Source organism: Suncus etruscus, chromosome 20 (genome assembly GCF_024139225.1).
Source record: "Suncus etruscus isolate mSunEtr1 chromosome 20, mSunEtr1.pri.cur, whole genome shotgun sequence".
NCBI classification, from domain to species: Eukaryota; Metazoa; Chordata; class Mammalia; order Eulipotyphla; family Soricidae; genus Suncus; species Suncus etruscus.
The window spans coordinates 1,537,411-1,563,050 of NC_064867.1; the positions used below are offsets into that span (position 1 = coordinate 1,537,411).

General features: G+C 44.8%; 2 protein-coding genes and 2 non-coding genes across 4 annotated transcripts in view; 3 read left to right on the forward strand and 1 right to left on the reverse strand.

The window, feature by feature from the left end:
- GORASP1 (golgi reassembly stacking protein 1) overlaps positions 1-25,640 on the forward strand; it is a 737,102-nt gene that overhangs the window by 609,990 nt on the left and 101,472 nt on the right. The gene's annotated exons all lie outside the window — the stretch shown is intronic.
- Positions 8,807-8,915, reverse strand: LOC125998399 (U6 spliceosomal RNA). Its single transcript, XR_007491976.1, has one exon. It is a non-coding gene; the product is annotated as a U6 spliceosomal RNA (small nuclear RNA).
- On the forward strand, positions 14,132-14,264 carry LOC125998458 (small nucleolar RNA SNORA51). Its single transcript, XR_007492026.1, has one exon. It is a non-coding gene; the product is annotated as a small nucleolar RNA SNORA51 (small nucleolar RNA).
- XIRP1 (xin actin binding repeat containing 1) overlaps positions 22,117-25,640 on the forward strand; it is a 48,046-nt gene continuing 44,522 nt past the window's right edge. Inside the window, 3 exon segments of the mRNA XM_049766464.1 lie at positions 22,117-22,162; positions 23,255-23,294; positions 23,470-23,570. Coding sequence (XP_049622421.1) covers positions 22,117-22,162; positions 23,255-23,294; positions 23,470-23,570 — 187 coding nt within the window.

Below are 25,640 nucleotides of genomic sequence, written 5' to 3' on the forward strand. Positions count from 1 at the left end.
CTCTGGGACTGTAATGGGGTGGCGGTTTTTCACCTAGGCATTAGACTAACTAAATTACGTTGCTTTGATTTACTTTACCTGACGTAATTTAGCTCCGGGACTCGTTGCACTTTGCCACCCGTAACTGTAACTCGAGCCCCACGTTGGGCACCACTGCAACCTCCCGTGGGGGTCCCCCGACCCGCGGGTGTGTGGAGATGAAGGTTGCTAGTTATTCGTGGGTTTGCCCGAGCAGAACCGACCTGTAAAGAAGAACTTGAGAAGTTAGTAAGAGAAGCCCTCAAGACTGCACATGCTGTTCAAAAGGGATTTATTGTCGGGGGGAATCAGCTTTTAAGGGCTGAAATACGTCAGAAGGTGTTACAAGTTTTCCACCAATCACAGTTACAAGCATTCATTAGCATAAGCTGGGGCAGGTAATAGGGAGGGGCAAAGAGGTAGAGAGCACGTTTTACCTGAAGGCATAAGATTCAAATAGAGTTCTATAAATTATACTCAACAAGCATAAATGGAACATCAGTTGTAATCCTAATAACCTTTTGCTAACACAAAGGCAAGTTGCTCTATATTTTTCTTTCTGGCTGGATGTATTGGGCTGCTTTGAATTACTTTAGTATTTGTCTATTTCCTTTGTTCTCAAGGCATGGGCGCCTTTGGTCACGTGGGTGACCAGATTAGGAATTACTGAGGTGTCCTATGTTTTAGGTTTCATCAGCTAGGCTCCCCACAATAGCTCAAAGGGTTGTAGTGAAACAGGAACAGCAGCGCAGCAGTCAGGGCTTTTGCCTTGCACACAGCTGATCCCGATTTGGTCTCTGGCATCCCTCCTGGTTTCCCAAAGCCTGCCGAGAGTGATTTCTAGATTACAGAGCGAAGAATGAACCCTGAGTACTTCCAGGCATGGCCCCAAAACAAAACTAACAAAACAAATCGAAAGACTATAGTGTGTGTGTGTTTGTAGAACATTCTCTGCTGAGATTTTGATGGTCCCTTGAGCTCTGCCAGAGCATGTCTGGGTTTCCTCCAGAAACAAGCTAAAATAATAATATTTTTTGGGTTTTTGGGTCACACCCAGCAGTGCTCAGGGGTTACTCCAGGCTCTATGCTCAGAAATCACTCCTGGTTGGAGCCAGGCAGTGGCGCTAGAGGTAAGGTGCCTGCCTTGCTTGTGCTAGCCTTGGATAGATTGCGGTTGGATCCCCTGGTGTCCCATATGGTCCCCCAAGCCAGGAGCGACTTCTGAGCGCATAGCCAGGAGTAACCCCTGAGCGTCACTGGGTGTGGCCCAAAAACCAAAAGAAAAAAAATCACTCCTGGCAGGCTCAGGGAACTATATGGGATGCCAGGATTCGAACCATCAACCTTCTGCATGCAAGGCAAACACCTTACCTCCAGGCTATCTCTCCAGCTCCATAAAATAATCATTAGTTTCTGTATAAAGAAACTGAAGGGGGCTGAGAGATAGCATGTCTTGAGTTCAGAAGGATGGTGGTTCTAATCCCAGCATACCATATGGTCGCCCGAGACTGCCAGGAGCGATATTTGAGCATGGAGCCAGGAGTAAACCCTGAGCGTTGTCGGGTGTGAACCAAAATGAAAACAAAAAGACAAGAAACTGTAGTAGCCAAAAGAAGGAAAAGAGAACCAGAGGGATAGTACAACTGGGAGGCCATTGCCTGGCATTACGTGTGGTCACCTGAGACCCACCAAGAGTGATCCCAAGAGTGATCCTTTTTTTTTTCTTTTTGGGTCACACCTGACAATGTTCAGGGATTACTCTCCTGGCCTTACACTCAGAAATTGCTCCTAGCAGGCTCAGGGGAGTATATGAGATGTCAGGATTTGAATCACCATCCTCTGCATGCAAGGCAAATTCCTTACCTCTGTGCTATCTCTCCGGCCCCAGGAGTGATCCTTAAATGCAGTCAGGAGGAAGCCCTGAGCACTACTGGATGTGGCAGAGGGAAAGGAAGGAAGGGGAGGGAAGAAAACTCCCTGCAACATCGAATTGTAATTGGAATATCTTTAAAGCAGAGGGACTTGGAAATCTATAGTGCGTACTGTGTGTATTATTAGCATAGAACTCTATATTTCTTCCCTTTTTCCATAAAACAATCCTAGCAGAAGAGAGACTCCAGGACAGTGAACACAATTAGCACTTAGATGCTGGCCTCTAGATATCATTCTTTTGGAAAAAGAGCCAAATACATTATAGAAGACATCGATTCAAGGGCTAAAGCAAGGAAATTACAAGATGAGTCCAGAATGTATTGTTACATATAAAAGTAAAAAAATATACTTTTACATATACTAAAAAGTAAGGAAGAACCAAAAAAATGGGAATTTTTCCAAAACAAGAAGCAAAACAAGGGCCGAAGAGGTGACGCTAGAGGTAAAGCCTTCCAAGTGCTAACCTAAGATGAAGTGAGATTCGATCCCCCAGAGTCCCATATGGTCCCCCAAGCCAGGAGTGATTTCTGAGCACATAGGCAGGAGTATCTCCTGAGCATTAATGGGTGTGCCCCCCCAAAGAAGCAAAACAAATGAAAAAATATGGGTACAATAGGGAGGGTGTTTACTTTGCATGCAGCAGATCCAGGTTCAATCCCCAGCATTCCGTATTATCAGCTTGCCCTGCCAGCGAGTGTGAAGCAGGCAAACATACAAACAAATCTAAAGGAGCTTGCAATAACCCAATCTAAAACAATTTACGCTCTAAGATAAATGTGATCAGAGCCACAGAGACAGCTCGATGGGCTGGAGAGCATGCCTTGCATGCTCAGAGCTCCATGTTCCGTTCATGAGGTTTCCTAGACATTGCTAGGTATTTCTGGGAAGACATCCCAAAATAAATGACTAAGTCAGATTTTTATAAATTGATGCATTCGTGGGGTATTCTGGTAATAGGCATGCTGTATTATGACACCTAGATTAAAATAAGTATAATTAATCTATGGATTTAAAGAAATGGAAGGATTCTTTTGTGTGCTTGTTTGTTCTGGGGACACATCAGGCACTACTCCTGGCTAGGCACTCTGAAATCACTCCTGCTAGGCTCGGAGACCATATGGGCTGCCAGGGATCAAACCTAGGTCAGTCGCATGCAAGGCAAATGCTGTGCTATCATTCTGGATTCAGAAAAGAATTCTTACAGAATACTTCCAATTGGTGCATGTAGGAAGGAAGTAAGACATTTTCTGTTACTTTCCAAGTCTAAATTTGATTAAAATGAAGTTGTTTTATTAAAGTGGAAAACTGGGGGTGGCATGCAGATTCTAAAGGAGGAGTACATCCAAAGCATGCAGAAGCCTCAAATTCGATCCCTGCACCATATGGTCCCTCAGAACCCCTGGGAGTAGCTTCCAAGTACTACTGTGTGAGGAACCCCCAAAAATTACTTTTGAAGTAGGAGATTTAGAAGTTAAGAATGTAGCTCATGGGGCCGGCGAGATAGCATGGAGGTAAGGCGTTTGCCTTCCATGCAGAAGGACAGTGGTTCGAATCCCGGCATCCCATATGGTCCCCCGTGCCTGCCAGGGGCTATTTCTGAGCATAGAGCCAGGAGGAACCCCTGAGCGTGCCGAGTGTGACCCAAAAACAAAAACAAAAACAAAAAAAGACTGTAGCTCAGCTGTTGAGTACATATTTTACATATATGAGGCCCTGGCTTCAATTCTCCACAACCAAAAACACATTTTTGAATAATAAAAATAAAAGTAGTAGATTTGTTGTAAAAACGAGCAGCATCCCAAAATGAGGGCAACCATGCTATGTCTGTCCCTCTGCCTCATTTCACTCAGCATAATACTCTCCATATCATCCATATATAAGCACATTTCATTAGTTCATTTTTCCGAACATCTGTGTAGTACCCATTCTGTAGATGAAGCGCAGTTTCTTTGTCCAACATCTGTTCTCAGGTAATTGGGTTGTTTCCAGATTCGGGCTATTGTGAATAGTGCTGCAATGAACATAGGAATGCAGAGGACTTTTTTGCATTGTGGTTTTCAGCCCCTAGAATAAAGTAAGAGTGTTTGTATCTGTGTATATATCTGTGTGTGAGCATATGTGTTTGTGAGAGAGAGAGAGAGAGTGAGAGAGAGAGAGAGAGAGAGAGAGAGAGAGAGAGAGAGAGAGAGAGAGAGAGAGAGAGAGAAAATGTCTGCCATAGAGACAGGCAGGACAGAGGTAGTGGGGGAGGGCAGGAGGGAAACTGGCGACATTGGCAGAGGGAAATGTGCACTGGTGAAGGGTGTTCAATGTTGTATGACTGAAACTCAATCATGAACAACTTTGTAACTGTGTATCTTACGGTGATTCAATTTAACTTTTTTATTTATTTACGGGCCAAACCTTGCGGTGCTCAGGGCTTATTCTTGGCTCTGTGCTCAGAAATCACTCCTGGCAAGCTTGGGGGACCATGTGGGGTATCGGGAATTGAACCTGGATCCGTCCCAGTTCAACTGTATGCAAGGCAAAAGCCTTACCACTGAGCTATCACTCAGGCCCCTCAATTAAACATGTTATTTAAAATAATGAGTAATCATTAGGCTGGAGGGATAGTACAGTGGCAGGGCATTTGCCTACCCATGACGAACCCCAATTTGATCCCCAGCCATCCCTATGCAATCCTTGAGCCCTACCAGGAGTAATGCCTAAGCACAGAGTCAGGAGTAAACCCTGAGCACCACACCCCCCAAAGAAAGCAATAATCCTCCCAATCTATGTGTTCCAGGGGAGCTTCAGCATCACCCCTGAACTCTAATATCTGAGAAAACAGCACTGCTTCCTCACAGGATGCCTGGCCTGCAATTCGGTTGTCTGTTGTTAAAGACTAAAAGTGGACATGACCTATTTCACCATCAGCATGACATCAGATAAATGTTTGCTTTGTGTAAACTAAGAGAAATATTCCCAATACATTAAAATAAGGCAAGTATTCATTTGCCTAACATTCATTTCTTTCCATGTAATATTTCTTTTGCTATGCTAATTATAATATTGTTTTAGCTTTTTGGGCCACACCCCTCAGGGGTTACTCCTGGCTATGGACTCAGAAATCGTTCCTGGCTTGGGGGAACATATGGGGTGCCAGGGGATCGAACTGTGGTCCGTCCTAGGTTAGTCTCATGCAAGGCAAATGCCCTACTGCTTGCGCCACCAATCCAGCCCTATAATTCTTCTTTTTTTTTTATTAACTCCTATGGTTTAGTATAGGTCTAAAAGGTCCAATCAAATATATTTAAGAAAAACCTTGGGGCCGGGAAGGTGGCGCTAGAGGTAAGGTGTCTGCCTTACAAGCGCTAGCGTAGGACGGACCGCGGTTCGATCCCCCGGCGTCCCATATGGTCTCCCCAAGCCAGGGGCGATTTCTGAGCTCATAGCCAGGAGTAACCCCTGAGTGTCAAACGGGTGTGGCCCAAAAACCAAAAAAAAAAAAAAAAAGAAAAGAAAAGAAAAACCTTAATAGAAACATCATGAATTCTTTTGTTTGTATTATGAAAACATAATAGTAGGGAGCATATAGACCTGTTGTTAAGAAAAATTGTACATAGTGATATCTAGGAACGACATGCCAAAATTATGTACGAGGAAATAGAGCCAGAGAGATAGCATGGAGGTAAGGCGTTTGCCCTTCATGCAGAAGGTCAGTGGTTCAAATCCCGGGATCCCATATGGCCCCCGAGCCTGCCAGAAGTGATTTCTGAGCATGGAGCCAAGAGTAACCCCTGAGCGCTGCCAGGTGTGACCCTAAAACAAAACAAAAATAAAATCATGTACAAGAAAATAAAGTATCTAAGGCAGGTACCTTGCCTTGCATGTATTGAGCACAATTAGATTCCCAGCACCCCATGGGGTCCCCATGTGAACCCCGCTGAAGGATTCTTGAGCTCAGAGCTAGGAGTAAGCCCTGAGCTTTGCTGATTACAGTGTAAATAAACAAAATTTTATGAATACATATCACAAACTACTGAAGAACAGTAAAAAATACAAGCAGATCAAAAGCTTGGACAAAGATGGAACCAAAACAGCCATGCTGAATGTCCCTTTGCACTTTGGAAAGTAACTTCTTTCCGGTTTGCACTAAGAACACCAATGTTTGGAAGTTAAAAACTAAGTCCTATCATTATAAACAAGGGGGAAACCCTACTTTTACTGCTAGGGTGTACATTCTTTTTGGGGGGTCACACACGGCAGTGCTCAGCGGTTACTCTTGGGTCTTTGCTCAGAAATCGCGCCTGGCAGGCATGGGGGACCCTGTGGGATGCCGGGGTTCGAACCAATGACCTTCTGTGTGCAAGGCAAATGCCCTACCTCAATGCTTTCTCTCCGGCCCCCAGGAAAACTTATCATTTTTGCAAAGGCTCCCTGTGCTCTACAGGACCCAGAACCAGAGCGCACTGCTCGCCCAGTTCTGGTTTCCAGGACAGCTCCAAGAGCTGCTTCTGTGAAGAGGCCAAGACAACGACAGCTCGGACAGCAGCGCTGTGCAGGGCTGTGCCCCTTGAGGGCGAGCTTGTGCCCCTCCATAACCTGAGAACCAGAAAGTCCCCGGAGCAGTCACGTGGCACACATACCTGTCATGTGAACTGCAAACCCGAAGTCCCTGTGGCAGTCACGTGACTGAGAAACCCGTCATGTGACTCGTCATGCGAACCCCCAAACCCGAAAGTCCACCACGGTAGTGGCCCGCAAACCCATCACGTGACTCACCAGCCTGTCACGTGACCATAAGCCTGAAGGTCCTGGGTAGTCACGTGACCTGATGACCCCTCATGTGACTCCGAAACCTGGAAGTTTCCAGGGCAGTCACGTGACCCCCAGACCCATCACGTGACCAGAAAACCAGAAAGTCCCCAAAGCATTAAGTGACAGGCATACCTGTCATGTGATCCACAAACCCGAAGTCCCTGTGGCAGTCACGTAACCGAGGAGCCTGTCATGTGACTCGCCAACCCGTCATGGGAACCCCCAAACCCGAAAGTTTACCACGGTGTCACATGACCTGAAACCCGTCACGTGACTCGCAAGCCTGTCATGTGACCATAAACCTGAAGGTCCTGGGTAGACACGTGACCTGATGACCCGACACGTGACCAAAACCCAGAAGTTTCCAGGGCAGTCACGTGACTCGCAGACCCATCACGTGACCGGAAAACCAGAAAGTCCCGGAAGCGTCAAGTGACAGGCATACCTGTCATGTGATCCGCAAACCCGAAGTCCCTGTGGCAGTCACGTGACCGAGGAGCCTGTCATGTGACTCGCCAACCCGTCATGCAAACCCCCAAACCCGAAAGTTTACCACAGTGTCACATGACCTGCAACCCATCACGCGACTTGCCAGACTGTCACCAGACTGTCACGTGACCGTAAACTTGAAAGGTTCCGGATGGTCACGTGATCTGCAGACTCATCACGTGACCCGAAAACCAGAAAGTCCCAGAGCAGTCACATGACAAGCATACCCGTTATGTGAACCGCAAACCCAAACTTTCTGGGGCAGTCATGTGACCCAGAAACCTGTCATGTGACCTGAAAAACCGGGAAGTGATCATCACGTGACCCACAAACCCATCACATGACCCACACACCCGAAATCCCTTGGGTGGTCAGGTGACAAGCAAATCTGTCACGTGACCCGAAAACCAGGAAGCCCCTGGGGCTGGTCATGTGACCATAAACAGCTGTCACGTGATTTGCCATCTCTCACGTGACCGGCAAACCCAGAAGTTTCCGTTGTGGTCACGGGACTCACCAACCTGTCATGTAACCCCCAAACCCGGAAGTTCCCGTGGCAGTCACGTGACACGCAATCCCATCATGTGACCCGAAAACCAGAAAGTCCTCGGAGCGGTCATGTGACACGCAAATCCATCATGTGACCCGAATCCTGGAAAGGCCCTGGAGCGGTCACGTGACACGCAATCCTGTCTTGTGAACTGCAAACCGGAAAGTTCCCGGAGCGGTCACATGACCCACGAACCTGTCACGTGTCTCGCCAACCCGTCATTGACCCCCAAACCTCTAGTCCTGTTCAGATTGTTCCCCTGGTTTTTTTTATCATAATCCTTTTTCATTGGGTGTAATGCTTTCTCTACATGTTTTACGGACGGGAAGACCATTTTTTGGCCCTGAAAAATGTGCCTCCAAGTGGGGGATCTCGGTATACGCCAGATACACTTCAGATGGACTGCCCAGAGTGCTTCCCCGTGCCATAGTGGCCTCCCGACGCCCGCCCACTGCATTCCATATACCGTTCAGGCATCAGCAGCTCTGCTGGGTGTATGCTCGGCTGTTATGCGATTTGCGAGTCTGGTCGCACACAGCCGACCAAACACTCAGTATGAGAGCGCAAAATCGCGAATCGCCATACCATACTCAGTGGACGGTGGGCTGTGCACGATTTTGCGAGTGTGGTCCATTCAGGTTACCGTCTATTTCTTCACATGTGCACGTGGGATGCTTGCCTAAGTTCCTCAGAAGCAGCGACGGTACCAGTCTATAGAGTGTGTTTTCTTTAGTAAATTACCGGTAATAAACTTGCACTGTTTTATGTATATGTTTGATTACATACGGCCTTGTGACAGTTTTCCTGCATTTGATAATAATAAGCATTTGAATGTAAATTAAAATGTTGAAATCAAATCTGATATTGTTTTACCTTTTATTTGGTGTGTGGAAGGTGTGCGGAAGAGGGGATATTCTTACACAGCGAGTATATAACAAACTGTATTTTGAGTGAAAATGTTAGGGGTCGTCTTATATGCCAGCAAATACGGTATATATTGCTACAAATATTTTCCCTGTTTGTGGGCTGTTTCTCTGGTTTACAGTCTGGGTCCTTTTGCACAGGGACCATGATAATCTTCTCTGTATTGTTCCAATTTTAGTATACGTGCTGCCGAAGCAAGCACGACTGTCTGGGTCCTTTTAAGTACAAAAGTCCTCTATTTTGATGGAAACCAATTTGTCTTTTTTTCACTGCTGGAACTTCTGGTGCTGTAGCAAAGAATCTACTGCCAAATTCAAGGTCATGAAGGTCATATAAGTCACACTACCTAACCTATATATTTTCTTAGAATAGTTTATAGTTTTGACTTTTTATATTTAGGTCTTCTTTTGGGATGGTACACCCGGTGATGCTCAGGAGTTACTCCTGGCTCTGTGCTCACAAATCGCTCCTGGCTTGGGGGACCTTATGGGACTCCAGATTCAAACTGAGGTCTGTCCTGGGTCAGCTGTGTGAAAGGCAAATGCCTTACCACTGCACCATCGTTTCGGCCCCCACACTTAGGTCTTTACTACACTTTGATCTAATCTTGCACGTGTGTGGGAGTTATGGAAGCGTTTAGCTCCATCTATATTAGGTCAATCAGATATTTCAGCACCATTTGGTTAAGGCTATTCCTTTCACCACTGAAAGGCTTTGGTACCCTTGGCAAATTCCTATTAAGCATAAATGAATATGTTTTTTAATCTCTCAGTTCTATTCCAGTTATCAGTATATCTATCATGCCAGTACTACATCAGCTTGATTGTTGCTCTGTTGGAGTAAAATTTGCAATTATATTTACCATTTAACCTTCCTTCTTATTTTTATTCAAGATGACCTTGGCTGTGCTAGGTATCTTGAGTTTTCACATGAATTTTATTTTTTTGAAGAAATAAGGCCAGAAACAGTGGCTCCTAATGAAGTCAGTGTGTCTGTGGGGAAAATGATACAGAAATATCTTTCTCTCATGTGCAAGATATAAAGAAACATAATAGGGGCCAGAGTGATAGCACAGTGGATAGGGCATTTGCCTTGCACATACATGGCCTACTGGGTTTAATTCCCAGCCTCCCATTTGGTCCTCTGAGCCTGCTAAGTGTAATTCTTCCTGAGCCCCACTGGGGGTATTCCCCCCAAATAAAATAGAGACATAATGGTGGGATAATGAATACCCAAAGACAATGAAAACAAAGAACATGAGAAATGGTTGGAGACACACGAAGGGGGTTGGGCTTCAGATTGGGAGAGGCAATGACTATGGTATAGGGGAGAGTTTAATTGGGAAAAGATGGATACTGAATGTATGAGCTTCGATAACTGTATTATAAATCATAGTGCAAAAGAAATAGTTAAAGAAAAAAAGAGAAAGAAAAAGAGAAAGAAAGAGGGAAAGGGGAAAGAGAAAGAAAAAGGGAAAGAGGGAAAGAAAGAAGGGAGAGAGAAGAGAGAAAGAAAAAATGAATGAAAGAAAAAGAAACATAAAAGAAGAAAGAAACAGAAAGACAGAAAGAAAGAAAGAAAGAAAGAAAGAAAGAAAGAAAGAAAGAAAGAAAGAAAGAAAGAAAGAAAGAAAGAAAGAAGGAAAGGAAGGACGGAAGGAAGGGAGAAAGAAAGAAAGAAAGAAAGAAAGAAAGAAAGAAAGAAAGAAAGAAAGAAAGAAAGAAAGAAAGAAAGAAGAAAGAGAAAGAAAGAAAGGAAGGAAGGAAGGAAGGAAAGAAGGAAGAGAGAGAAAGAAAGAAAGAAGAAAGGAAGGAAGGAAGGAAGAAAGAAAGAGAGAAAGAAAGAAAGGAAGGAATAAAGAAAGAAAGGAATAAAGAAAGAAAGAGAAAGAAAGAAAGAAATAAAGAAAGAAAGAAAGAAAAGGAAGGAAGGAAGGACGGAAGGAAGGAAGGAAGGAAGGAAGAAAGAAAGAAAGAAAGAAAGAAAGAAAGAAAGAAAGAAAGAAAGAAAGAAAGAAAGAAAAAGGAAGGAAGGAAGAAAGAAAGAAAGAGAGAAAGAAAGAAAGAAAGAAAGAAAGAAGAAAAGAAGGAAGGAAGAAGAAAGAAAGAAAGAAAGAAAGAAAGAAAGAAAGAAAGAAAGAAAGAAAGAAAGAAAGAAAGAAAGAAGAAAGGAAGGAAGAAGGAAAGAAAGAAAGAGAGAAAGAAAGAGAGAGAGAAAGGAAGGAAGGAAGGAAGGAAGAAAGAAAGAAAGAAAGAAAGAGAGAGAGACAGAAAGAAAGAAAGAAAGAAAGAAAGAAAGAAAGAAAGAAAGAAAGAAAGAAAGATATCAGCCCTTTATCTGATATATCAAGTGAAAAGATTTTTTCCCATTCTGTTAGCTGTCTTCTTGCATTAAGTAGGGTTTCTTTTGCCATGCAGAAGCTTTTTAGTTTGATATAGTCCCATTTGTTTATAGTTGATGCTAACGTTTTTGCCATTGGTGCTCCATTCTCAAAGACCCTTTTAATATAAAGGTCTTCGAGTGTTCTGCCTATTTTATTCTCGATAAACTTTATAGATTCAGGTCTGATTTCCAGATCTTTGATCCATTTTGAGTTGACTTTCGTATAAGGAGTGAGATATGGGTCGATTTTCACTTTCGTGCATATGAGTTTCCAGTTGTACCAACACCATTTGTTGAATAGGCTTTCTTTGTTCCATTTCATATTCTTGCCTCTTTTATCAAATATTAGTTGGCTATATATCTGGGGGTTTATGTCTGGGAATTCTGTTCTAATCCACTGGTCTGAGGTCCTGTCTCTGTTCCAGTACCATGCTGTTTTTACTATGGCTTTATAGTATAGTTTCAAGTTAGGTAAGGAGATACCTCCCAACTTCTCATTTTTCAGAATGTGTTTAGCTATCCTGGGTCTTCTATGGTTCCAAATGAATTTTATAATTGATTGTTCTATTTCTTTAAAGAATTGTGTCTGGATTTGGATAGGGATTGCATTAAATCTATATAGCAATTTGGGTAAAATAGTCATTTTGACTATGTTAATTCTACCTATCCATGAGGATGGGATGTTCTTCCATTTCTTTAGATCGTCTTCAATTTCTTTCTGAAGTGTTTTGAAGTTTCCCTGGTATAGATCTTTCACTTCTCTTGTAAGGTTGATTCCTAGGTATTTGATATTTTTTGATACTATCTTAAATGGAATTGTATTTTTAATCTCTCCTCAACTTCATTGTTTGTATATAAAAACGCTACTGTCTTTTGTGTATTGACTTTGTATCCAGCCACTTTACTGTATTGGTTGATTGTTTCTAGGAGTTTTTCTGTGGATTCTTTAGGGTTTTTGATGTATATCATCATATCATCAGCAAATAGAGCTAGCTTGTGTTCCTCTTTCCCTACTTGAATTCCTTTGATTCCCTTCTCTTGTCGGATTGCTATTGCTAGGACTTCTAAGGTTATATTGAATAAGAGTGGAGAGAGTGGACAGCCTTGCCTAGTTCCTGACCTTAGTGGGAATGCTTCTAGTTTCTCGCCATTAAGTATAATGTTATATATAATATTATTATATTATTATATTATTATATATAATATATAATAATATATATTATATATAATAATATATATAATATATATTAATATATATAATAATATATAATATATAATATATATATAATAATATATAATATATTATTATACATTATATAATATATAATATTATATAAGTATAATGTTCTATAACTAGAACATACAAAGCGCTCAGAAACCTGAGTCCTTCAAAACCAAACGAAGCCATAAAAAAATGGGGAGACGAAATGAATAGACATTTCTCTGAGGAAGAGAGAAGGATGGCCAACAAACACATGAAAACATGCTCACCTTCACTCATCATCAGGGAGATCCAAATCAAGACAACAATGAGATACCACCTCACACCAGTGAGGTTGGCTCACATCAAAAATAATGGGAACAGGGGCCGGGTAGGTGGCGCTGGAGGTAAGGTGTCTGCCTTGCAAGCGCTAGCCAAGGAAGGACCTCGGTTCGATCCCCCGGCGTCCCATATGGTCCCCCCAAGCCAGGGGCGATTTCTGAGCACATAGCCAGGAGTAACCCCTGAGCGTCAAACGGGTGTGGCCCAAAAACCAAAAAAAAAAAAAAAAAAATGGGAACAACCTTTGTTGGAGAGGATGTGGTATGAAAGGAACTCTCATTCATTGCTGGTGGGAATGCCCCTTGGTCCAACATCTATGGAGAAAAGTCTGGAGAGTGCTCAAAGAACTCAGAATTGAGCTGCCATTTGACCCAGCAATTGCTCTCCTAGGCATATATCCCCAAGATGGAAGGACATTCATTCCAAAATACGTATGCACCCCACTATTTATTGCAGCACTCAGTATAATAGCCAAAGCTTGGAACCAACCTCGATGTCCAACAACAGATGAATGGATCATTAAGATGTGGTACATATATACAATGGAATATTACATGGCAGTTAGAAATGATACAATCACAGACTTTGCAGCAACGTGGATGGACCTAGATCATGTTATGTTAAACGAAGTAAGTCAGAAGACAAAAGAAAAACACAGAATGGTAGCACTATTCTGAAACACCTAGAACACATAAAAAACAAAAAAAGGACATTGAAGAAGCATAACTGCTAGAACCACAAAGAAAGACTTCATAAACTCCATTCCCTGATCTGCACAGCCACCAAGATCTCTAGAAACAGGTCTGATTTTACCATCCAAGATAAAGTAGAAGTCTTCCACATACCACGAAAGCAGCAAGAGGAGAATAAATGATCTATTTTTTTGACGTCTTTATTTTGGTGTGGAGATTACGGTTGATGTCTCCAATATTATTTTATTTTATTTTGTTTTGTCTTTCTCTTTCTTTTTGCACTTGAGTATGATTTGATTTCAGAACCGAGATTATTGTGTGGTGCCTGTCTTTATTGTTGTGGTGCTTATCGGTTATTTAATTCGATATTTTTTTTGTGTGTGTATTGTTATGGTATTTTAATTACTTTTTTCACATCCTCTCTCAAACTGAGGTTGGAAGCCTCTAGACAGGACTCTGCCTATTTTCAGTATATTTGATTTTTGATTGAGAAGAGGACATATTAGGTGATGGGTATTCCCCTGATTCAATGTGAATATGTACCCAAAATACTACAGTGAAAGATATGTAAGCCATTATGGAAAAAAAAATTGTGTTTTTAATCAGAAATTTTCTTTGACTTACATGTATTATTATTATATCAATTATATTATATGTTATGTTATGTCACTATATTATGTTATATTAGTTTACCTCATTATGTTAATCAATTTTGTCCTTTAAATGAATTCTTACTTAAAAAAAAAACAACTTTAGTTTGCCCTGAAGAAAAAAAAATAAAATAAATAAAAGATAAAATAAGGCCTCCCAATTCTTACCACAGGCTGTGTTCTTTACACTGGCTGTATAGAAAGAGGAGGTACAGTAAAGGCACCCCATATACACCTCAACACAGGCCCCTTGCCGGGTATGTATTGTGAATTGGGGGACAAAAAAAAAAAAAAGAAAGAAAGAAAGAAAAAGAAAGAAAAAGGAAGGAAGGAAGGAAGAAAAAGAGGAATCAATCTATCTACCTCCTACCTCCCTATCTATCACACACAATAGTCTCTGATGCACCATTGTACATGCATCATTAGTGTACCCATCTTCCTTTCCCACTAACCTCTACACCCCTCTGTCTCAAACCCTCCAACACCAACCCAATTGCATGGATCAGTTCTCTTGTTAAGTTGCCTTTGAGCCTTTGCTGTCCTATTCTTGTGTATCTTTAAGTCTCACATATGAAAAAAGACATTCTGTGTGTGTTCCTTTCCTTCTGGCCGACTTTACTCAACATGTGACGCTCTTTTTGCCTTAAGTACTAGTTTTGACCTTTCAGATCATCCAACTTCCCAACACAACACGAGAACATTCCCCTTTTCTCTTCCCTCTTGATTTTAAATAAAATACAAATGCTTAATTGCTTGCTCATTTTTCACACTAAGTCTCTTCCACTTTTTTATATTATCATATTATCATATTTCATATTATCTAAAGTAGCTTTTACTTTTTTACGTGATTTTTATTATTTATCGATGCTCCAACTGCAAAATGCCTCTTGGGTCCAAATGCTTTCTCCATTGTCATTTATGTTTTGTTCCATTGGATCCTTTGGGTCATGTTCTCTTTTTAGAATGTGTTTGTGAGTGATATACTTTCCAAGCCTCTATGTCTTGGAAGACAAACATGTCTTCCTAGGGGCCGAAGAGATAGCATGGAGGTAGGGAGTTTGCCTTGCATGCAGAAGGACGGTGGTTTGAATCCTGGCATCCCATAGGATCCCCTGAGCCTGCCATGAGCGATTTCTGAGCCTAGAGCCAGGAGTAACCCCTGAACACTGCCGGGTGTGGCCCGAACACCAAAAAATAAAGTCTTCCTGTGACTTTAGATGGCATTTTTCTATGCCATAATTATCTTCCTTTGATTTCAAAATCAAAGCTCAGAAATGGGAGCTAGAGGGTACAGTGGATAGGACATTTGCCTTGCATGTTGCTGACCCAAGTTTGACTCCTTGCAACTCAAATGGTTCCCAAGCTGCCCCCCAAAATTCTAATTTAGGGTTCAGATATATAATGCAGCAGGTTAGGCACTTACCTCGCACATGGCTGGCTGTGGTCGATCTCCAATATAGCATGTGGGTTTCCAAATCCTGCTAGGACTAATCCCTGAGTACAGAGACAGGAGTAAGCTCTGAGCATTGCCAGGTGTAGCCCAAAATCCAAACCAAACAAACAACAAAACAAAAACAAAAGGTCAGGTATATGGCTTGAAAATGAAGCATGTGGGCCAAGAGATAGCACAGCGGCGTTTGCCTTGCAAGCAGCCCATCCAGGACAACGGTGGTTAGTTCGAATCCCGGTGTCCCATATGGTCCCCCGTGCCTGCCAGGAGCTATTTCTGAGCAGACAGCCAGGAGTAACCCCTGAGCAATGTCGGGTGTGGCCCAAAAACCAAAAAACCAAAAAAAAAAGAAAAGAAAATGAAGCATGTTTATTTTATGCATGACATTTGCACAACAAACAAAACAAAAAGCAAATTGAAACCAAATGATGCTCATTTGATTTGAACTGAATTGAAAGAAAGTCTGCACCCTCGCCTCTGAGAAGAACTAAACATGGGACCAGAGAGATATCACAGTGGTAGAGCAATTGCCTTGTGTGCGACTGACCCGGGAAGGACCCGGTTCAATTCCCAGCATCCCGTCTGGTCCTCCAGCCTGCCAGAGGTGACTTCTGAATGCAGAGCCAGGAATGGCCCCTGAGCACCACAGGGTATGGGCCAAAAAAATCATTCATTAAGTAAAGTTTTTTAGAAAAAGAAGAACTAAACATAATTCCAGCCAAATTCCAAGGACTTTGATGTGAGTCTAACTTCAACAATAACCATAGATGCTCAATAGCAAACACTAAAATTGAAGCCCAAGCCCTCACAGTGCCCAGCTCTGGTTCTAAATAAAACACAAACTCTCTCCAAGTCACAGCCTAATATAAATTTGAATTATGATGCTACAACATTTAGAAATAAGAATTGAGGGGAGAAAGAAGAGATGAAAATTAATTAGGAGGACCAGAGCAATAGTACATGCAGATTGCCTTGCATGCAGCCAACCCAGGTTCAATCTTTGTCATCCCATATGGTCTCCCAAACACTGCTGGGAGTAATTCCTGAGTGCAGAGCCAGGAGTAACCCCTGAGCAACAAAAAAATAATAATTTGGTACATATGTAAAAGTAGTCAAAATGATAAACAAAGTACCAGAATGATAGCACAGAGGGTAAGGTATTTGCTTGCATACAGCAAACCACAGTTGGATCCTTAGCACTAAATATGGTCCTGATTACCACCACGAGAGACCCCTGAAGCACAGAGCCAGGAGGAAGACCTGAGCACCTCTAGGTAAGGCAAAAAACAACTATTGATGAATAAATACTTGGTCTCCTTCATTTCCTGTTTCCAAACTCCATTCTTCTCTGTTCCTGAGCAATCTGACCCCTTCCAGAATGTTCTTCTCCTTCCTTTACTCTGCCTCTTCTCTCCCTTCTTCCTCTCTCTCTCTCTCTCTCTCTCTCTCTCTCTCTCTCTCTCTCTCTTTCTCTCTCTCTCTCTTTCTCTCTCTCCCTCTTCCTTTCTCTCACTCCCTCTCCCCCTTTCAAAACACTTTGGATTCCCTCTCCAAAAATCCAAATCTTCTGATTTGAGATGCATACTACAGGCACGAGACACAGACCTTGCAAGTGATTCATCCCCATTGTATCCCTGGTTCCAAATGTGGTCCCCAGAGCATGCCAGCAATGATCTCTGAGCACAGGGTCAAGAGTATTTGGGAGGAAGTTTGGACCACATCCCAGCTCAGGACTTGGAGATTGCTTCCAGAATGGCTCTGGGACCACTGCTGTGCCAGGGATCTCACTTGGCCCTCCTACAAAAAACATCTGCTCAACCTCTCTCTGGCCTTATCTGCCCTTTTGAAATGGTATGTTTCAGGAGGAAAGCTCTCTACCTCGAATCGCTAATACACCTTGTCTAGCTCAAAGCCAGTCAGTGCTTGTTAGCTGCCAAAGAACAAATGAAATGTTGAGATTCTATTTTTTGGAGGGAGGGGGGCTTGGGTTTTGGGCCACACCCGTTGACGCTCAGGGGTTACTCCTGGCTATGAGCTCAGAAGTTGCTCCTGGCTTGGGGGACCATGTGGGATGCCGGGGGATCGAACCCTGGTCCTTCCTTGGCTAGCGCTTGCAAGGCAGACGCCTTACCTCTAGCGCCACCTCGCCAGCCCCAAGATTCTATTTCAATGTTTAAATTCCTACGAGTGTCATTTAGTCTAGTGTTACCACCTAGTGGGCATTCCCGGTATTGCCAGTCACGTCTACCAGGACCTGCCTTATAGTACAGGCTGCTCTTCTGAAGGCTGGCTGATTTTTAATATTCCTATGTTGATCCCCACTTGGCCAAAGAGAACTTTGAGCCCTAGAAGAGTTAGACCACCTGTCCACACTCACCTCACACTCTGAAACCTGGATGTGCTTCTATCTTTTTTTAAATAATATCTTTATTTAAGCACCATGATTCAAAACATGTTCATAGTTGGGTTTCAGTCATAAAAAGAATCCCCCCCTTCCCACCACTGATACCCTACTTTTCCTCCGCCTCTAACCCCTGCCTGTATTAGAGACAGGCATTCCACTTCTCTCACTCACTACCATTGTCATGATAGTTGTTGGTGTAATTTCTCTAACTGCACTCACCGGCTCATTGTGGTAAGATTCATACTGTGGGCCGTCCTTCCAGCCCTCATCTCTATTGTCTCTGTGTATTGTTACAATAATGCTATGGGTAGGGGACTTTGGGGCTGAAAATCTGCATTTTTTGTTTTATTTGAGATCATTCGCCCTGTCCAAAGGATACTCAATTCAGTATATTGGAAGTTAAGTTGGGCACCTAGGTAGCTTCTGTAATTCATCAAGTATAATCATCAGCAAATAGAAGTGAAGTGGGATGTTTTTTTGTGTGTTTTGTTTGTTGGGTTTGGTTTTTGGACCACATCTGGCAGTGCTCATGGGTTACCCTTGGCTCTGCGCTCAGAAATCATTCCTGGCAGGCTCAGGGACCATATGGGATGCTGGGAACCAAATCTAGGTGTGTCCTGGAGCAGCCGTATGCAAGGTCCATGCTCTACCACTGTGTTGCTCTGGCCCAAAAATGAAGTTTCTGACAAATATTTTCAGTCTAACTTGAGAAGTTCAATGAGGTAACCTATGTAGCACAGACTTCCCGTGCCCAGTTCAGCATAGCAGGAACTGGCAAATCTCCCTCAAAGGCTCAGTAGATGGGAAAAAGGTATTCTTACATTTGTCAGAGACACATAGTCATGGGGAACCTTGCGGCCCTCCACCTTGGGGGAACAGGTGGGATGGATGCAGGGATACACTTCCCAGACAGAGTGGGCCACCTGAGCCCTTACCAGGCATTGTCACCAAACCCAAGATCCAGGATTTACCCCACATGAGGCCAATATTCTAAAGTCAAGAGTGAATGCAGGGGCCGGGTAGGTGGCGCTGGAGGTAAGGTGTCTGCCTTGCAAGCGCTAGCCAAGGAAGGACCGCGGTTCGATCCCCCGGTGTCCCATATGGTCCCTCTAAGCCAGGGGCGATTTCTGAGCACTTAGCCAGGAGTAACCCCTGAGTGTCAAACGGGTGTGGCCCAAAAACCAAAAAAAAAAAAAAAAAAGAGTGAATGCAATAAGAAAAACGGGGTGAGGGATAACAACCTAAGAAGATGGTTGCCTCAAGTCCCAAAATTCTATTTCCTCTTAAGGTCAGGCTGAGGGTCTCTATACAGATCTGGGTGGAAAAGGAAGGTAGAAGTAAGGTCACAGACAGGGCAGGAAGTTCCTTTAAGGCCATGGGAGCAGGTGTCAATGTCCCTGGGAGGAGATGGTCAGTACCTTGTGACACAAAAGTCAGGCAATCCTTCTGTTTTCTGAGGGATTACCCTGTGAATACTTCCAGACCTGTCATTGACTCTCCTCAAGTCACAGAGGAGTCCTTGGACCAGAGAGCCTCAGGATTGCTCTCAGAGAAGCTTAGGGTTTCTATATCCACCATAACTGATTCTGCTTCAACATGAGCCACATAGAGCAAGCACCCAAGCACAAGGCAGGGACTTGGGGTTGGGGTGAGAGGTTATGAGGAGGGAAATGCCATGTCTGTGTTGGTCAGCTCCATAGACTCCTTCTAATCTAGAAAGAGATGCAAACCCGGCTATAAAAACTCGTAGGTATACTGATCTCAAAGCTGAAAATTGGACAGTACCAAGCCCTGTCTTGCCGAAACCTCACCAGCTGCACCCACCACCCACAATCATCACTTTGCAAAGGGCCCAACTTCACCACTAAAGCACTGATTTCTGCAAACTCCCAACCAACCCAGACTCCAGGTATGCTGGTATTTGGGCTAAGGTCACCAGGGTTTTTTGGTTTGGGTTGGTTTGGTTTGGGGTCACACCTGGCAGCTCTCAAAGGTTACTCCTAGCTCTGCTCTCAGAAATCATTTCTGGCAGACTGGGCGACCATTTGGGATTCTGAGAATGAAACCCTGGCCTATCTTGTGTCAGCTGAATGCAAGGCAAATGCCCTATTGCTGTGCTATCTTGCTGACCCCATAGGACTTTTTTGGAATGAACATGGCACCCTTCCCCCTAACCCCACCTTCTCATTCTTCCAGAAGACCTGGTAATAGTAACCATGCCCCAATGCCTCACAGCCACCACCATATCAGCCACAGAACTTGAAGTTCTTGGACTGCATACAGAGCCATGCAATACCTCCAAGTTTTTGAATACTGTCCTCCCAGTCATAATGCACCAAATTAGACGTCAATATTAGAAGCCACCGATATTAAGAAACAAAACAAGTAACAGCAAGTTCAACTAGTAATCAATGACTCAGTAAACCTTCTGACAATGACTTATGACTTCATTGTGAGGAATTTTCTTTTGTGAAAGAACTTTCTTCACAAATTTCCTTTTGCTGCCTTAAAAAAATAATTGTATTACCACTTACCTGTAAACAATCAATCTAAAGTATATTACTGTGTGCCTGCCAATGGAGCAACTCAGGAATGAATGGGAATTCCGGAACAATGGTGGAGAGAATTTTACTACGGTGGTGGGATTGGTGTTGGAACATGAAATGACAGAAACAAATGTATTATGAGCAACTATGCAAATCATGGTGTTTAAATAAAGTAAAATAATTTTTGGAGAAGATATGTAAAGAGCAAGATGGTATCTCTGAGACTTGCTCTCTTGCGTTGCTGGGAGAGGGTTCACAGGCCAAGGGCAGAGGTGAAAGCCCCCAGGAGAGGAGAGGAGAGGAGCAGGATCCATAGGACGGCGTGCAGGGTGCTTGTCTTTCATGCAGTTGACCTGGTTCAATGCCCCAGGATCCTACATGGTCCCTGGAGCACTGCCAGAAGTGCTTCCTGGATTCAGAGCCAGAAGTTAGCCCTTGAACATTGCCAGGTGTGGCAGAAAAACAAATACAAAAATACTCACGCGCGCAACCACAAAAAAACACCCAGGACACCAAAGGACTCTAGCCCAGTCTTTGCAAATGGCGCTGTGGATTCGATCACCAACATCCCCAAGCACCACTAGGAGAGAGCCTTGGGCACCAGCTCAGAGCAGCCTCTGAGCACCAACAGGTGCCCTCCTGCACCAGCATTGGGCTGGTTCACCAGCATCACCAGAACTCCTCAGAGGTCCTGTAGGCTGCAACCTGCATTTCCCAGCTCTCGGTCCAAGTTCCTGTTCCTGGTGGAAGAAGTCCAGGCAGCAGGAGGAGCCGAGAAAGGGTCCAGGAAGCCGAAGGGGGACTTGTCCCAGATGCCCTACTGGGGCCCACAGGGCTGATTCTGACTCAGTGGAAATTGTGAGCAGAGGCCGTGGGGGTGCCAAAGGAGGTCTTGGCTACACCTGCAGGCTCTGGCCACGGAATCTGGGCACAAGGCCACAGCGGGTGTGCTATGGATGGTCCCTATTTCCTCATCATACCAGCCCCTTCCTGTCTCTTTCTCTAAGCTTAGACTCTGAGCGGCAAAGGAGCTGGCACAGACAAACCCCCCCACTCCCCAATCACACCCCCTCACATGCCCCTCACACACCCTCACACACATACCACACACACTACATCTCATACGCCACATCACACGCATCACATATATATCACACGCACTGCATGCCATCACAAATAGCACATGCATCATCTGGATCACATCAGGCACATCACAGTCTAACCAGAAGCTGATGACCGCGGGGCCAGAAATAGCCTCACGGTCAGCGGTCAGCGCTGCTCTTCCCTCCCTCCCTCCCCTCTATTCTGGGAATGTCTGTGCCCTAACATTCAGTCAGAGGGATGGCCCCAAAGTAAACATGGACTCAAGTACCATTAGATGGAATGCTGGCGCGAACTGGAAATTCCTCTTCCCACAAAGTCACAGTGGTTGGTCGAGGGGCTGGGGAGGGACAACGGGGAGCCCCTTAGATGGAACTGAATCTCACTCTTAGAGCTGTCCAGGCAGGCACAAAAGAGGGAAGAGGGGACACAAGACCTGCCCTCCCAGGGTCTCCGGGACATCCTTGACATCCCAGCGGGAAGTCACAGGCCTGTTTGCAGCGGGGAATAGGTTCCCTAAAGGAGGGACAAGTGTCTGTGTGTCCCTCCTTATTCACTTCCTCAGAATAGCCTGGGATACCTGGAGCCCACATTCTGTTCTGAGTCACTGAGTGCAACCCCTCGCGTCACACTCGATGAATGAGTTGCCGAGCCTCCGAGAGAAACTGACACCCCTGGATGGTAGGACTTCCACAGGCCCTAAAAATAAACCAACCACTTCATACTCTGAACTTAGCCTCTTGTACCCCCCACCCCCCACCAGCCAGGGAGATAAAGGCAGCTGCAGGGACTGGCAGGGCCAGAGACCCGGAGCCAGGGTGGCGAGAAGGTATTGGACAGAGCCAGCTAAGCAGGAACTGAGACAGCAGATAGGCTGCACCCACTGCTTACCCCAAAATCCTCCCTCCATCAAAAAGGATCCTAAGGTGAGTGAACTGACCCCCCTTGGAAAGGACAAGGCTGGCTATCAGGCCAGGACCCACATCTAGGGCCTCCAGACTCCCCCACATAGTGTGAGGGTGTTAGGGTGGCTCTGGCAGGGGAAGGGGCTGAAGAAAAGGGCCCTGATATGAAGATTCCATGAGAACGTTTGGGGGCAAGTGAGTCTGAGATCCCCAGAAGCTGGCATAGGCCTGAGGCTCTCAGGGTCAGGTTGGTGTCAGTGTGGCTTAACCCAGGAAGACTCTGAGGAGGTGGTAACCTGGAGTCTTGACTTTTAAAATCGAGACACAGAGGGGCTGGAGCAGTGGTGTAAGCGGTAGGGCATTTGACTTGCACTCGCAAACCTAGGACTAGGACGGACCTCGATTCGATCCTCTGCTATCCCATATGGTCCCCAAAGCCAGGAGCAATTTCTGAGCATAGCCAGTAATAACCCCTGAGCGTCACCGGGTGTGGCCACCCCCCAAAAAAAGGCAAAAAAAAAAAATCTAGACAGAGCTCCTCAGGCTTCAGGGCTCCCTTCCAAGCAGGCCTGGAGGAAAGTGGGACCGAAGAAACTGGTAGGGTTGGGGGAGGGTTGGGCATGAACAGATTTGCTTGATGTCACTGAGACAAGCCTGTGCCCAACTGTTGTGGGCAGAAAATCTTGACATAACTGCCCCCCCCCCCCAGAATGTCTCCTTGAACTACTTGGTAGGGATGGCTAAGGCAGAGTTCTCACCTTGCTAGTATGAAGCTTAGCCCTTCTTGAGGCTTAGCCCCCTGATCCTAATGAGGTCTTCAATTCCAAATTCTGCTCTCCCCACACACTTTCCCTGCCTGTGGGTACAGGCTCTCAGACACAGAAGTCTCAGTCAAGGGTTTGGAAGGGGTAGGTCCTGGAATCAGGAACACACTTAAGAGTGCACCAGAAGCTCAGGGTCTAGGGACAGCACTCTGCCTACTCTGGGACTCCATTTCTACCCAAATGAAGAGGGGTTTGACTCAGTGACCTCTGAGTGTCCTTAAGTCTGACTTTCCACCCTAAACCCCTGCCTCCCAACCAGATTCCGCAGCCAGAAGCTTGCTGAAATTCCAGGGATGCCTGGGGAGGAGGTGCTGGCATCTACTCAGGTCACCCTGGAGAAAAAAAAAAAGGTCCTGATTGGTACTCTCAGAGGCTGAAGGAAGCCTCCAGAGCCAGTGAGGAAACTGCAGCTGCACTTCTGGCCTCCTCAGCCTCTATTGCCTGCAGTGGAGGTTAAGTGGGGTTGGAGGAATCCAGTTCAGTTTCCCCTTTTTCAAATGCAGACATATGGAAGAATCCTGCCTCCTCACTGGCCAAGCCCCATCGGCCACTACTCTGCCAGCCAGGAAACCCCAAAGCACCTGGGTTTTCATGGGCAAATGTGGGTCTTCCTCTCTCTCCCCAATCCAGCAGGGACTGCTGGCCAAGACCAGAAGCCCACAGGATTATATTTAGCTCAGAGCATAGGGCTGAGCAGCAAATCTGGGACATGTTTCCCATTCCACCCCCCCCCCCAGTGGCCTCTGGGGGCCTAGAGTACACCTGTCACCAGGCTGATGAGACACAAAGAGGACAGAGCTTTCTCTGAGAGCAGGAGTGGTGCTGTAGAGGGGCTATTAGATAGATAGATAGATAGATAGACAGACAGACAGACAGACAGACAGACAGACAGACAGACAGGCAAGCAGGCAGACAGACAGATGGATGGATAAATGGGTGGGTGGGTGGATGGATGGATGATAGATAGTTAGGTGATAGATAATAAATAGATAAATGATTGATATATAGGTAGGTAGGTAGATAGACAGATAGATGGAAAGACCAATAGGTAGATAGACAGACAGACAGGTAGTAGGTAGATAGATTAATAGATTGATATATGGATTGATGGATGGATGGGTGGGAGGGTGGGTGAGTGGGTAGATGATTGGATGGATGATAGAGAGATAGGTGACAGATAGATAATAGGTAGACAGGTAGATAGATGATAGATAGGTAATGATAGATAGGTGGGTAGACAGGTAAATAGGTAGATAGACAGAAATTTCAATAGGTAGATAGACAGATACACAGGCAGGTAGGTATGTATATGATAGATAGATAATTAATAGATGGATGATAGTTAGGTGATAGATGACAGATAGATAATAGGTAGGTAGGTAGACAGGTAGATAGATAGACATAAATTTCAATAGGTAGGTAGACAGATAGACAGATAGATAGAGAGAGATAAATAGAGATAGGTAGGTAATAGGTAGATAGATAGACAGACAGATAGACAGATGGACAGATGATAGATAGGTGGGTAAGTAAGTAGGTGGGTAGGTAGGTAGTGGGTAGATGACAGACAGACAAATGTCTGAGCTAGAAGGATTCCGCATCTGGCTCTGCCTCACCATGAAATAGCTCATGGACAACTACCCCTTGCTGAGCTTCAACTGGTTCCTGCAGCATAGTGGACTGCAGTTGGATTCTGCCTCTGCAGATCCAGGAAAGATTATAAAGAGAGAAGCCCCAGAAGAGAGTTTGGCCTGAAACCCAGAGGAAGGGGAAAGTACATCCCCTAGTGTTCGGATGGGGATTTGCCTCCCCTGGGGTTGTCACCCATCAGGGCCAGGGGAATGACTGCCAGTGGTCAGGATTCCTCAGGGGGCCTCTCATCAGAAAGTCTGCCAGGAAATAAACCTGACAGCAGCAAAAAAGAGGGCGAGGACAGGCACGTTCAGTTTCTCCACTGGCAGCTTGGAAAGGGCAGCAGAGTGCCACAAATCTTAGAGTCCAGATGTGTCATATACATCACCGTCATGCAGGTGGTCCCAGGAAAGGTAGATAGAAAGATAGATAGATAGATAGATAGATAGATTGATTGATAGTAGGTAGATAGATAGATCGATCGATAGATGATAGACAGAAAGAGATGTCTGAGCTAGAAGGATTCCGCATCTGTCTCTGCCTCACCATAAAATAGCTCTTGGACAATTGCCCCTTGCTGAGCTTCATTCCTGCAGCAGGACGAACTGCAGTTGGCTTCTGCTTCTGCAGATCCAGGGAAGGTTAGAGAAGCCCTGGAAGGAGAGTTTGGCCTGAAACCCAGAGGAAGGGAAATCTGCGCCCCCTAGTGTTCAGATGGGGATTTGCCTCTCCTGGGGACATCACCCATCAAGGCCAGGGGAATGAATATGCCAGTGGTTAGGATTCCTCAGGGGGCCT